This window comes from Electrona antarctica (genome assembly GCF_951216825.1).
Source record: "Electrona antarctica genome assembly, chromosome: 9".
Taxonomy (NCBI): domain Eukaryota; kingdom Metazoa; phylum Chordata; class Actinopteri; order Myctophiformes; family Myctophidae; genus Electrona; species Electrona antarctica.
In genome coordinates, this window is record NC_136790.1 from 48724302 (window position 1) to 48739890 (window position 15589).

The 15589-nt window shown below is 40.5% G+C and overlaps 1 protein-coding gene across 1 annotated transcript; it reads right to left on the reverse strand.

Annotated features, from left to right (window-relative positions):
- Positions 1-7786: 7786 nt before the first annotated feature.
- On the reverse strand, positions 7787-13944 carry LOC306928984 (serine protease 33-like). The gene is made up of 6 exons (XM_079509317.1): positions 13718-13944; positions 12275-12295; positions 10947-11115; positions 10167-10441; positions 9889-10037; positions 7787-8768 (listed from the first exon to the last, which is right to left on the reverse strand). The coding sequence occupies exons 1-6, from the start codon at positions 13773-13775 to the stop codon at positions 8304-8306; spliced, it is 1137 nt and encodes a 378-aa protein (XP_079365443.1). The 5' UTR covers positions 13776-13944; the 3' UTR covers positions 7787-8303.
- Between the last annotated feature and the right edge of the window lie 1645 nt (positions 13945-15589).

Below are 15589 nucleotides of genomic sequence, written 5' to 3' on the forward strand. Positions count from 1 at the left end.
CTGGGATATCCCACAGTGTCTGTCCACTGGGATATCCCACAGTGTCTGTCCACTGGGATATCCCACAGTCTGTCCACTGGGATATCCCACAGTGTCTGTCCACTGGGATATCCAACAGTGTCTGTCCACTGGGATATCCCACAGTGTCTATCTACTGGGATATCCCACAGTGTCTGTCCACTGGGATACCCCACAGTCTGTCCACTGGGATATCCAACAGTGTCTGTCCACTGGGATATCCCACAGTGTCTGTCCACTGGGATATCCCACAGTCTGTCCACTGGGATATCCAACAGTGTCTGTCCACTGGGATATCCCACAGTGTCTGTCCACTGGGATATCCAACAGTGTCTGTCTACTGGGATATCCAACAGTGTCTGTCCACTGGGATATCCCACAGTGTCTGTCTACTGGGATATCCAACAGTGTCTGTCCACTGGGATATCCCACAGTGTCTGTTCACTGGGATATCCAACAGTGTCTGTCTACTGGGATATCCCACAGTGTCTGTCCACTGGGATATCCCACAGTCTGTCCACTGGGATATCCAACAGTGTCTGTCCACTGGGATATCCAACAGTGTCTGTCTACTGGGATATCCCACCGTGTCTGTCCACTGGGATATCCCACAGTATCTGTCCACTGGGATATCCCACAGTCTGTCCACTGGGATATCCCACAGTGTCTGTCCACTGGGATATCCAACAGTGTCTGTCCACTGGGATATCCCACAGTGTCTGTCCACTGGGATATCCAACAGTGTCTGTCCACTGGGATATCCCACAGTGTCTGTCCACTGGGATATCCCACAGTGTCTGTCCACTGGGATATCCCACAGTGTCTGTCCACTGGGATATCCCACAGTGTCTGTCCACTGGGATATCCCACAGTCTGTCCACTGGGATATCCAACAGTGTCTGTCCACTGGGATATCCAACAGTGTCTGTCCACTGGGATATCCCACAGTGTCTGTCTACTGGGATATCCCACAGTGTCTGTCCACTGGGATATCCCACAGTCTGTCCACTGGGATATCCAACAGTGTCTGTCCACTGGGATATCCCACAGTGTCTGTCCACTGGGATATCCCACAGTCTGTCCACTGGGATATCCAACAGTGTCTGTCCACTGGGATATCCCACAGTATCTGTCCACTGGGATATCCAACAGTGTCTGTCCACTGGAATATCTCACAGTTTCTATAGTTCCCCCATCTGATGGCAGATTGTTAGCCTTGATCCTCTGTGCATATAGGAGGTGGTTCACTAAACCTTGTCCTTGGAGTGAACAGATGCCACATTCTATGCTGCCACGGGCAGCAATCAAAAGTGGAACGTGCATTAGCAATCGTGTTTATGGATGTTTGAAATCCACGACAAACAGAAGTAAGTCCTGCGGAAATTCCCACTGCTTTTCCTCAAAAGTCTGACAGCACAGACTTCTAATCTCATCCATGTAAAATCATCCGTTTTAATAACGGACTCTTACAGCCATTTGGTTCCATTTTTTGCATGCACTCAGAGTTAAATTATCCAAAATCATGGATTTGGTAGAATTACGAACATTATTAGTGGGGTTCAGAGCGAAAAACAAATCATTACCAATACAGTTACAGAAGTCATTTGTGTTTAGCTCAGAGGATGAGGACCACAGAAGAAGACATGATTTTAAACATCTGTTCGCTCGGACTACACTAAAACAAATGTGCACTTTTGTTACAGGTATAAAGTTATGGAATTCACAAAACCAGGAGTTGAAGAGTTGTACAACAGTGTTTCAGTTTAAGAAAGTGTTTAAAAAAGAAAAAATGATAAAATATGAATTAGAAGGTTAGATATAAGTGTTATTTTGTTTCCTCAGTGTTGTCTTTGTTTGTTCTCTTGTTGAGCTCCATGTCCTTTGTCTTTGTTGTTTTTTTTTTGTTTTTTTTTCTTTCTTTTTTGATGTAATCATGTATGGTTGGTGGCAGCATCAATTGGTTGTTGTTTTTTCATTTTTTCTTTGATGTAATCATGTATGGTTGGTGGCAGCATCAATTAGATGTTTTTTTTAATGATAGGGGCAGGTATATATAAGATTTATCTTCTTCCTGCTCCTTTTCCTTTCTGTATGGAATATGTAAAAAATAATAAGTACAAAGTAAAAATTAATATGATCATGTAAAACCATAACTGAAATGAAATAAATAAATATGAAATGAAATGAAATTAACACGAGGACTTTCCTGTGTAAGAATGGCCAAAGCAATTAATCTTTTGCTGTTCATCTGTGGAGACCTGATTGAGTGCACTCATCAAAATGACATGGCTGTTCCGTTTGGCAAACTATTGCCACGTAACCCTGCACCCTCAATATGTCTCCACGCGTGATTGTTTGATTCCCAAGATACTCATTAAAATGCACCGGCATGGCTCACCAGGAGGTGTTTCATTTGGCTAGGTAAATAATTTCTGGCTTTAAATGTCTGAGGCACGGGCTGCGTGCTGCCTTTGATCATCGCTGCTATGAACATGGCCAAATAGCTACTGTAAACATGCTGAAATGAATTTCCTAAATCAAGTTTTATGCATGAAAACATCCTGATGGATGGATGATTGGCTCGATTTTATGGATGAGTGCATAACGTTAAAAATCCTTCCTTTTCTATCCTGGAAATGAGCAAAATGCACGTTATTGATTTCTTTCATCTTCAGATCCTTGAGTTGCTTTCAGCCAAAGTAGCTTTCTTTGTTGACTTAAGTGTTAGTTTCAAAGGAAAATAAATCCTTTAATAGGCATATCTATCTATCGTTCAATTCTGTCATTTTATTTTCTGAAATAATACCCATGCCTGCCCTCAGCCTATAATCTGTATGTCTCTCTTTCTGAAGCACCCCCCCCCCCCCTCTCTATAGGAACATTGGGGCAAATTATGGCACTGAGCTTTGTCAAGCAGATACAATTAGTATTGATAAGGTATGGGCCATCCACCTGCAGTACAGCCCTGCCATTACCCAGGATGCACTCCTCCTGTATTTTTCCTGTCAGGTGTGTGTCTGACGCCATGATTCTGTGAATGACTGATAAAAACCCGGGCAATCACGGGGCCCCTGACATTAAAACCTTTTATAGATTTCTACATGATGCCATTTTCTGGTGAGACGGGCATTTTCAATGGGCCGTGATTGTTTCTGTCAGAGGACCTGGGCACGGGAGAATGGGGCTGAAAGGATATGTGGTGAGTGGGGCAGGGGGGGGGACTGATTTGAGGCTAGAAGAGAATAGCCTCAAATCTGGTCACCTCTCCCCGACATTTGCTTTTTTTTCTTTCTCTCTCCCCTCTCTTCTGTTTATGGGAGCTATAAAGCGTCTTTGGTGAAAATGATTATAATACTATACTGCTCGGGTTAGAAGGGAGCTGCCAGTTGGCGTTGATTGACATTCATTTTTGATATGTGGTGTGCCTTTCTGCATGTGTGTGTGTGTGTGTGTGTGTGTGTGTGTGTGTGTGTGTGTGTGTGTGTGTGTGTGTGTGTGTGTGTGTGTGTGTGTGTGTGTGTGTGTGTGTGTGTGTGTGTGCGCACGCATACATACATTTGAGTGGGTGGGTGGATTAGTGAGATTAAGGTGTGCTCTATACTGTGAATGTTTTGTGAAAGGTCACATTACAATTTGTGATCCACTTCAGGCAAACTGATTAATAATCACCTTGTTACCATGGCATCTCTTTTAAGTCATTTCAAGGTTTTGCAATCATCTAGCTATGATGAAAAAAGAGCCCTTGCAGGTATAATGAATATAAATGTTAGATTTACTTTTCTATACGGAAACAAAATATTATCAGAAAATTAAAATGGTCTTCTCAAAATGACTCTCAGAGTTTATGAAATTTACATTTCAATAAAGTAGAGATGTTTTGGTTTTATAAATAGCATGCCAATTTCAGGTTAAATAAAGTAAAACAGACACCATACCCTTGATGCTTAGTGTGAAATCAATGTTGAAATGTAACAGTACAGTATTTACATGCAGTGACTGTTCAAATGTGAGCATTCCATATGCATGTGTCTCTAACCAAAGTGTGGCTTGTGACCTGCTGTGTTGTGGTGAAGGGAATTAGGGATTTTGTCATTCAAGGGCCATCCTCACCAATACAATGATGGTAGTTCCGCCTCTCAGGGTTATATGGCAGGCTATTTTCTGTCTCTTTTCTGTAAACCACCAACGGAGGCAGAAGTCTCAGTTAGCTGACCAAGGACAGAGAGAGGCTTCCTGACTCCTCTCAAATCTCGCGAGAGTTTGTTGTTGGGATAAAGAAAGGTCGATAACAAAGTAGATTTTCTCCTGATTTGTCTCGCTAAAAGAAGCCATGCATGCATTAGGCCTTTGCAACCACAAGATTTGAGCCGTGTAAAACACACAATCTAACTTCAAAATGGACTAACGGTATGTTCATTCTATTTCTGTATAGAGCGTCGCAGTCCCGCCTCCTACCCTGGACCAGGAAATGAAACCCAATGCATTTTTCCCATAGACATTTCTTAAAATATTTATTTAAAGACGGTTACGCCGTGGACAAAGCCAACTCGAGTCGTGACAACTCATGACAACACAAACAATATTTTACAAAGAAGAAAAACAACAAAAAAAGTGTTGTAACCTGCCGGTTTTTTCTTCTTTCTAATTATTTGTTTGGTCCAAAATATTGTTTGTGTTGTCATGAGTTGTCACGACTCGAGTTGGCTTTGTCCGCGGCGTAACCGTCTTTAAATAAATACTTTAAGAAATGTCTATGAGGAAAATGCATTGGGTTTCATTTCCTGGTCCAGGGTAGGAGGCGGGACTGCGACGCTCTATAAACATTGTATCATCATTTGCATAGTAGTACATTACCAGTTAAATAGCTGTAAACATAATGTTCTATTTGCTCTGTTTCTTTGTCATCCATACAGGTTTTAATTACCTAACTATTTGCTACTAACTATTTGATTATTTGACTATTTGACAGACACTGGTTTGGATTATTTAAACACTGGATTAACTGTTTTAAGCTTTAGCATTAAACAGTATAGGCCTAAAACGTTGAGTAATTCGCCTAATAGTAACTATTTAGTCGTTACAGGCCTTCCAGGGGCCTATAGGTTTGGTATAAGTAATCTGAACTGTGCATGATTGAACAAATCAATCAATTAAGCAACGATAAAGGTGAAAATATTAGATTCTGGGACAGTGTGTGTGTGCGCGCGGAATTTGGCAGCAGAAATAGGACATTTCATGAAACAAACAAACAAACAAACAAACAAACAACCAAACAAGTTTCACATGTATGCTTACCAGACAGTTGTGAATAAGAGCCTGGAATTCAAAATAAAGGAAGACATTAGGTTCAGTCAACAGCTAGCATAGTGGTGTCGCCTAGTTCTAAACATATTAAAAATCTATTTCACAGAAAACTAAAACTAAAGGGTTCATTAAATATCTGGACTGTAGTTTACACTGGAACTTTTATAGTCTTCCTCAGATAAAAGTGATTTTCTGTTTTTTATATAGAAGTGTATATATTTGTACGTCTCGAAATGTTCTGATGAATTGAAAATGGTGGACCCTGTTGTAAAAAAGTGTAGGCCTAATGCATTACCAGTGTGTCGTCCACAGTAACAGCTCAAAAAAGACAAGAGACAAAACTGAAACTAACTGGTTTGGCAAACCGGTTATGTTGAACATATAGAGCACCAAAGTCGGACAAAATGTCAGTGCTGAAATAGGGTTAGGGTTAATACTGTAAGATTCACATAAAGCATGATCTCAGAGTTATATATTATCAGTACTACTATTAATAGTGCTATGCTATTAGGCTATAATACAATAATTAATAATATAATATAAAAAGGTGTGTCACACCTGTGACACATCATTGTACTCTAGTCTAGAGTGACAATCCCAATTAAGGTCCCACATCTAATCCCAAAGCCTGTGGAGTTAGTTTTATATCATAGGCTAATAGTCATTCATAATGGATCTGTTAGTAAATATCTTAAAGTAGCTGTTAACAGAGAACCCTAGTGGCCTAACCATATACAAATTATACACAATAGTGTATAATTAATTTGTGACAGACTAGATGCTATGTCTTTACCAGCACTGACATCTAACAGGTTTGTCCTCCCTGAGGTTACATTTGTCTTTGTAAAAATGAATGTGATCCTATAAATGTCTCACTGCAATATAGGGAATACAAATACACTTGACTTTAGCTCACTGCTATAAATTAGATTGATTAGATCAAATCACTGGGGAATTGTACTGTGAGTACTTTGTCCGCCATTTATTAAAAATAATTGGATGTGCTACCTTTTTTATTCTTTTTTTAAAATTCCTTCTTTTTGATAAAATAGATGAGGGGAATTGTACTGTAGCAAACGATACAAATCCACAAAATTAATGAAAATCTGAATAGTAAATAAGTTATACATCAAAGCCAGTAAGGAGCTGGGTGGGATCAAAATAATGTACAGTAGCTCACAATGGCAGAGCAAAGCATGCTCATTTTGTAATTGGCCATGTTAAAGTCAAAACTTGTAATTATTGTCAGATAATTATAAGCAAAATATATAATGAAAAATTGGGAACACATATGCCAGTAATATAATTAATTATAATCCTCTACCACATGCAGGCTATATAAAAACAATGTAGGCCTATGCAAATATAAGAGTGCAACCGAGCAGGCCATCCTAGTAACAAAATAAAGTTGTATTTTCTGTTTTAGCCTTGGGTAGAAACATCAAAGAATAATCAATGGCCTTTCATACCTTTGAGCTGCAGGACGAGCATGAGAGATATCCCACACAGCTGCTTGTGGAGGGCCATGTTTCTATCTCTCCATTCCACTTACCTGACTGGCACTGTCAAATAGCTTTGCTTTGTACTCAACTCCTCCCATACAGTGGCAACTGACTATTAAACTATTTTGACGTGTCGCTGGTTTCCTCATTCCTACTCTGATCCACAACACCTTGCTCTCTTGTCTGGAGTGGTGTTCTTCCTGTCATCATGACGCACTCAACAATCTGAAGGTCAATCTGAAGTACGATCACAATTAACCCAGAGGCTGATTTTACAAATGCCTTCGAAATTAAAAAAACAGCTTTCTGAAAAACCTGCATGTTTAACTGCATGTTTCTATGTGGTGTTCAAATGTTTATGTCAAGGACAGCCAACATGATATGTATATACTGTACATAGGCTATTTGGCCATGTACCCCCATGTCAATAGATTTACTGTTGGAACTGTTTTTACTGTCATTACTGTTTCAATACATGTATTTTACTGTTGGAAGCAAGGATTTGAGTTAAAAATGTTTGCTTTCAAACATGCACACATTTTCAAGAATAGCAGATAGCTTGTGAATAAGCAGCGCAGCCATGGCATAGAAGGCTACAATGACAATCCTGATTAAAATAAAAATATATATATTTTGTGATTTATCCATCTCCCCTAATCAATTAACCCATATACTGCATTTCTGCATATTGCTTGTAGGATGTCAGAACAAGCCAGCTCCATATGGAGATATAGCGGTGATCAGGTCCAGAGCCTGGGCAGAGGCTTTTGTGCTGGTTCTGGACAACCGGCTATCGGACAGTGGGGGTGTGGAACACGTGTGTCGAATTTGAAGTCGGTGGGGTGAACGGTTCTCGAGTTGTGTGGATTACAAACATATACACGTACAGAGACTTTATTTATAGATAGATTTTAGCAGTATTGGCAGTTCTGTGCTATTATTTTTCAAAAAATCTGGCAATAATTATGGTTGAGGGGCGTGAGGATCCTTCAGGAACTGAAGCTCACACTCGTTTGTAAAAAAGACATTTGACCTTGGAGTGCAATGGAGTCTGACTCTGGTTACACACAAAGCTGTGTGTAGACTGTGTACCACAATTGTGATGATTTGATTGGCTGAACACAGAATGTGATGATGATGATAAGAGCGCCTCTCACTTCACACAAGTGTGATTTTTATTTATTACTTGTCAAATAATTCAATGTTTATATAGCTCATTGTGTATATTGCGTATAGCTTTTTTTGGGGCTGCTTGCAGCTATATTTATTATTATAATTAATAATCAATTCAACTTCTATCACATTTCATTCATTAAATGCAACTAGCTTCAACAGAAAATAATGATGAAAAAAAGGAAAATAATTTATTAAAATACTTATATAATAATTTATTAAAATAATTTTACTGTGTTACAATCATATGATGATATAAAATGTATATTATAAATAAATAAAATAGGCATACACAATTGCACTGCCTTAAGCCATGGTGTACAGAATCAGCACGGGAGTAAATAGATGAATAAAGTAGGAGAAATGGATCGCATTCGGGCCACAACAAAATATACTCTCACATGATCTAACAGGTGGTGGTGATGATGTAGTCATGGATGGTGGTGGTGGTTGGGATGAGGTAGCAGTAGTGGCTGTATCAGGGCCAGGTGGTGGTGTATCGGGCGGTGTTGCAGTAGTGGCTACAGGTGGTGGTGGAGGTGTTCTACCACCACACACGAAGCTTGCATCAGTGTCGGTGCCAGCGGATGTAAACGTGACGAAGCCTGGTGGGTCAGTGGTGATGTGGCTGTTGATCCAGCTCTGGAAGCGAGACACGCGAGCGTAGGCTCCTGGCATGTCGGGCCGAGCGCAGCCCACGCCGAAGCTCACCACCCCAGACTGGACCCAGCGGGTACCGCCGCGACTCACCATCGGTCCACCAGAGTCTCCCTGATGAGGAAATGACAGATTAATTATGTATTTTTTAAGAAGTACATGTATATTCTTCATTTTGTATTTATTATCCCATTAAGACCCGAGTTCGATTCTACAAATGACCAAATCAGCAGTTCTCAAACGTTTTCGTAATTCAAAATTATCCAACACTTTCAAGATTTTTCTAAAATCCACCAAAAATCGCAGATGTACAATCTTGCAGTTTTTACATCTACAACGGGTTATTTATGCTTTATGTATTCAGATTTCTGCTGCAGGGCACAGGAACTGAAATACACCTTTTATGATGAATTGAACATGGTGGACCCTATTGTAAACAAGTGTAATGCTTTATGGTTAACAGTCTTGTATTGAGTTGTACTGTAATTCTCCAAACTGTTAATAAATACTTCAATCAATAAAACCTGAAAAATAATGATCGAAGTTTCTGTATATGTGATGTAAAATTACTTTGTTGGGTTATATTGACTCGACATATATTTAATAAATTGCTATATTAAATTTACTGTTTGATTGTAATGTCAAATGTAATCTTGCCCATTGGGTCAAAATTCTTGTCGTGTCTATACTCTATTAGTCTCGCGTTACCAGACTGTTGCCTCTCGCAATTTCCAAATGCTTTCATCATACAGTCTGGACCAACGGAAGAGCTGTCATGAGTAAACTATAAAGCAGAAGTGGAGCCTCCTCGCCACTTCAGTTTCGTCTTTACAGTCACGCACATTTATCCTAATATGAATAGAAATCATCTAAGCATATATAGCTTGTTGCTTAGCAGAAAAGGGAATACAAAAATAAGCTCTAAAGATATTTTTAAATATATTTTCGTGAACGGAAATGGCAGCTTCCTTACTCGGATTTCGGGAGCTGTAGTTCCAGACTCTATATAGCATTCGGAGATTGTGTAATAGTTGTCTGCGGCTACACGAGACATAGAGACTCTATAGGTGAGACATGACCATTGATCTAATTGTGTCTAAAGAGAAGAGCAGGGGGTCAAAATCTTTACTGTATCTTTGTGAGTTACGATGAATACGTTCAATTTGATTGCTGATTTGACAGGTTGTCAAAGAGAGATGAGAGAGAATGACCGAGAGAGTAGAATGATTGTCACCTGACATGCGTCCTTTCCTCCAGCTTGAAGACCAGCACAAATCATGTTCTGTGTGATGGTGTAGCGTGGGTGTAAAAGGCAGTCACACTGTTTGTTTCCCACGACCGGCACCTCAACTTCCTGAAGGGTCTTTGGAGAGGGTAGGACAACTAATGGAAGAGAAGACGTACACAAGGGTTTCCACCAGTAATTATTTTGGCATTAAAATGTAAGATAGTTTGTCATATTTTAGCCATCTGAAATGTTTTACTTTTAGACATTTTGGCAGGCCTTCTCACCTCCAGAAGCTGAGATTAGCCCCCAGCCAGCCACCCAGCTTGTGGTTCCGGTGTAGAAGGTGCTGTTTGCTGCTGCCAGACAGACAGGGCGAATGTAAGGCGTGAAGGAGACGGGACTGGAGAGCTTCAACAGGACAATGTCGCTGTCTTCATTGGCCAGCTGAAAGTAGTCAGGATGGCGGATGACCTGTGTGACCGTCCTGTACACCTCATTGGGGTTGGTTCCTTCTTGGCTCCGGCGGCCCAAGTAAACGATCTCACCGTCAGGAGTGTTGCTGAAATTTAAAAAAAGAAAGAAAAAAATGAGTCTAATAACTTAATAAGCTCCATAGAGTTCATGGGGTGAGTAATCGATAGAAAAACTTTAAGGTTAGGAATACATTTAGGATTAGGCATAGTTTTACTGCATGTTAAGTTTAGGAATCAGGTAAGTTTTAGGCATAGCTTTACTGAGGTTATGTTTAGGAATAAGTTTAGTTTTAGACATAGTTTTTACTGATCGAGGTTACGTTTAGGAATACCTGGCAACTGTTCTGAGGTGGGTGGATTTGACCCGCGGGGAGAGTGTGTTTTGGGGCAAACCTTCTTATTCACTGCCAGTAAGGCCATGGTAGTATCTCCACACATCTCCTTTCACAGGATGTTTTATATATTGTTTTGAAATATTTCAATTTCATTTCATAATGGAAGTCAATGACGGTCAGATCAGGCTGAAATCCCACCCAAATTTGGAGTCCTATAGGCCTACAGGTATATCATAGAGACGTATTAAATTCTCACCTTCTGAGGAAGCAGTGGGCAGCGGACAGCACCCATTCTTTGTTGATAAGAGAACCTGCACAGAAATAACCTACGAGAGGATGGTTTATACTGGCCTGCCAAGGCCAGCTCCCGGGGGGCGAGTCGTGACCTCCAACGATTCTGGTGTTCTGAGGCGCCTGGCCACAAACTAACAAAACAAATATAATCAGAGAGATGTTTTATGAAGTTGTAGAGACCGCTCTGTTCTTATCACAGTCCACTCCCCGTTCACAATTCCTTCATGCCCATCTAACACGCCTGCCTACGCTCGGCTTGATGTACAAGTACACCCCCTGGACATGATGCTAGTATGTCGCAGAGCTTTACCCCCAATGATCTAACCCTTGATGTGGATTGCCAAGCAGGGAGGCACTGGGTCCCATTTGTATAGTCTTCGGTATACCAGGCTGGGTATTGACCCCCGACCTCCTGATCTCAGGGCGGACACTCAAACCACAAGGCCACTGAGCTGGTACAGTATACCAACAGGAGCAGGTTTCAGAACACATCACTGTGCATTATATACCTCAGTAGAATGGTCTTCTCTGGCTCTTAGAAGGAAACAACATGCTACCCTGTTCACGTATAAAGCTTTAATTGGTAAACTACCTCTGTATTTAACAAAACTGCTAGCTCTCAATACATCAGCTTATGGTACTAGATCACAAGATATGCTTTTATTGAAGGTACCAAAAACTACTACTAAATTGGGAGATACTGCCTTCAGGGTGTATGCTCCACATTTATGGAATGGTTGTCAAAACAAATTGAAGTTAAATGTTTTTATTTCGTTTACTACTTTTAAGATACTCTTAACTGACCTCACACTAGAGGAAGGCATATGCACCTGCTTTCTGTAACATTTGGTTACAAGGTTTTGTTTCTGTGTGTATGTGCTTGTGGATTATATTTGTTGTAGGCCTACTGTGTGTCCATGTCATGTATATAAAATGTAAATGTTCTTATTTGTATACAGGGCGCCATTGAAAAAGAGACCCTGGTCTCAATTGGATTCCCCTGAAATAAAGGTTACAAACAAACAGTAGAACCCTGCATATATTCCCACTAAATACAGCCCAAGCCAACTAAAAGTATGGATTATGCCTCCACAAATAGCCTTTTCTTTTAAGTCAACACCACTTTTACACTGACTTGTACCACTTTTCAGGATATCACAGGCTGTTCATGTTTTAAATTCATCTTTAATGTGGCAGAATAAATAGGAAATGTAATGAAACAAACAAGCAAACAACCAAACAAACACAATACAATTAAATAAATAAAAACTGTTTCACATGGTTGCTTACCAGACAGTTGTGAAAAAGAGCCTGCAATTAAAAAAAAGGAAGACATTAGGTTCAGTCAACAGCACAGCATGTGTGAACTCTGTCGCCTATTTCTTCATTGTGTGCTAAGATATATTAAACATAGATTTAGATAAAATATAATGGTTCATCTGGACTGCAGTTTCCACTGAAACTTCTATAGTGTTCCTCAAATAAAAGTAGACAAGAGACAAAACAAAAACTACATTTCCAAGACATTTCCAGCTTACATTTTGGGAAAGTGAAAAATAGGCGTCGTTATTTGGTGCATATGCTAATGGTCCATGCCCGTGTGCAAATTCAGATCAATTGTGTCATACTTACAGCTACTTTCTGTCAAGAAATTCTGTGCAGGTGATTCTTTTTCTAAATGTTGGAGTTTGGAAGCACTCACCCCTGTGTCAATTATCTATTGTAATCCTGGGCTCTACACACCCTCCGACAACCTGGGGAGAGCAACGGACTTGAACTCATGCTTCCTTCATGCATGAGTGTCCGTTTTTATTAAGGGGTCGCACTGCTGCCTCCTGCATTATGTGCAAATGCGAAACAGATGGCACGCAGGGCCGTTCAGTGACTTATGACGAGCGCTTCCAAACTCCAACATTTAGAAAAAGAATCACCTGCACAGAATTTCTTGACAGAAAGTAGCTCCTAACATGTCTACGGTGGATTTGTATGACACAAAAGCTCGGCAGATTGAAAGAGGATAATTCAAACTTGCCCTACAGCTGCAATGTTGGTGAGTTTAACGTTGTTTAATACAAGCAGATCGCAATTAGGATGAGTGGGGAGTCAATGGAGGGTATTGCAACTCTAGATTCATCCCATTATAAAAACAATCTAGAGTTGCAAATTGCAGCTATACCAGCACTGACATCTAACAGTTTTGTTCTTTTGCATTTGATTATTGCCCGCATGCCTGTCCATCCTGGAAGGGGGTCTCCTCTTTGTGGGTCTGTAAACCTCTGACTGTACAGCCAATTCAAATGCAATTGGCTTTAGTTCATTAGATGCCGTCCATTAACTGTAGGTTAATGGACGGCATTTTGTAATTGGTCATGTTAAAGTCAAAACTTATCGTTATAGGGGAGAATGCATGGGGTAAGATGAGCCAGTGGGTAAAGTTGAATGTTGTATTAACAATTGCAAATATTAAAAGGTCCTGAATAACAAACTTGATTTAACTAAATATATATGGTTTCAATAATAGATAGATAGGCTACTATCTATCTATCTGGCCTATTGATAGTACATAAATAAATAAATAAGACTTTGCAAAAGGGAAAAGTCTTATTACATTATTTTCGATAAGTGAATACATTTTCTGTTCACGTTTAAACTTAAAACATTCAAATATCATTAATAAGACTGCAACCGGGCAAGCGATATAAAGTGGAAACATCAAAGAATATATTTTCTTACCTTTGAGCTGCAGGACGAGCATGATAGATATCCCACACAGCTGCTTGTGGAGGGCCATGTTTCTATCCCAGTTTCACTATAGCTGATCAGCATTGTCAAATAGCTTTAAGTACTCAACTTCTTCCTGTGGGTGTCTACCTTATCGCGGGGGTTTGCGTGCCACAATGACCCGAAGGCTATACCGTCCGGAGTTTCAAAGATACTGCCAGTTTCCGGTTCAGTTTTTTTTGTTTTAATCTTGATGATATGGCATACAGCTCATGTGTCACAGTTTGAGACCAGAGAGTAGGACCCAAATGCAGGACGACAGTCAGGAACAGGTTCAAAAGTGTTTTATTAACACCCAAAACAGGGAACACGAAGAGCAGGGGGAAAATAACAAACACTAGGAGCAAGGAACGCTGAGATCATTTCAAATACAAGAGAAACAAAGAAAACTGTGACTATATAACTAATAATCCAACAAGGAACTGAACAAAACATATATATAGACACAGGCAGTAACAGGACACAGCTGAAACAAAGGCTAATCACAGTACTGGTGAGAGAAGGCAGGAACAGAACTACAGGGGCAGACAGGAAGGCACAAAGCAATACTACAAAATAAGAGTGTGACAGCCCCCCCACCCCACACACACACACAAGACCAAGAGACAGACAGATCAACTGACAGACAAGCAGGCAGGCAGACAGACATGAGGTTTGACACAATAGGCAGGTAGAGGGGTCATAACCGTCAGAAGGTTGACAGGGGGACTGGGGAGTAGACAGACGGACAAACAGACTGGCATACACACTAGCAGACAAACATACAGGGAGACAGGCGGACAGACAGACTGGCATACACACTAGCAGACAAACATACAGGGAGACAGGCGGACAGACAGACAGGCCGGGAGAAGGACTAACGGGCTGGTAGGTGGGGCAACTACACCCTTCAGAGGGCTGGACGTTCCAGAGTGGAACATTTCAAGTAACGAATAATAATCGGATTTTGACTATAGCATGAAATGAGCATTATATTAAAGGGCTTTTTAAAGTCACCACTCACCAGAAAATAAATTCAACATTACAACCACCCTGAAATGTCTTCTATGCCCTATGTAGGGTGATCAGATCCAAACTGTTCATTTGAGGGACATAAGTATCGCTTGTGTGGGACAAGTGGGAAAGGACGGGGTTATCAACGTATTACTTAAGTTGCAATTTGTTAGTTGCTACGAGAGAGAGGTCTAGCCAACACCAACTGCCAAATGCCTTGATGTCATATTCGACCATGGGCCTAATATTGCCTATCATTTTGTTATTAAATCCCTCTGGCGTCTCACATTTTGCTTTAAAATGCTAATTATGGTCATGTGTGGTATGGCCGACTTGGTACTGTAGCCTAGGGGATATTTCTCATGTTATTTTAACAAGCTTAATAAAAACACATCTTGGAGGAAAAGAGACACTGAGAGAGCTTTACAACAGAACGCTAACTATTAGGGGACTAGCTATTAGGGCATTTGAACACTGATGCCTGCCAGTCACAATGTGGGACAGGGTCTCAATTTGTGGGACGCCTGAAAAGTCTTGGAAATGAGGGACTGTCCCACACAAAGGGGGACATCTGGTCATCCTAGCCCTATGTGTACCCTCTAACCAAACTAAAATGGTTGTCAGCTTCTACCCAAACATGTTAGCAAAAGTCATTTCTGAAGCACTTTTCTGTATTGGCCCCCTGACTATAAGGGAAATGCCAGCCACCCGTTGAAGAAAATTCATTTTGTCCGCTTGTATTCGCGACCTTATTCTTTCTGTCATGACCCACACTTCATGACCGCATAGGTGAATGTAGGAACGAAGATTGCTCGGAAGAAAGAGACCTTT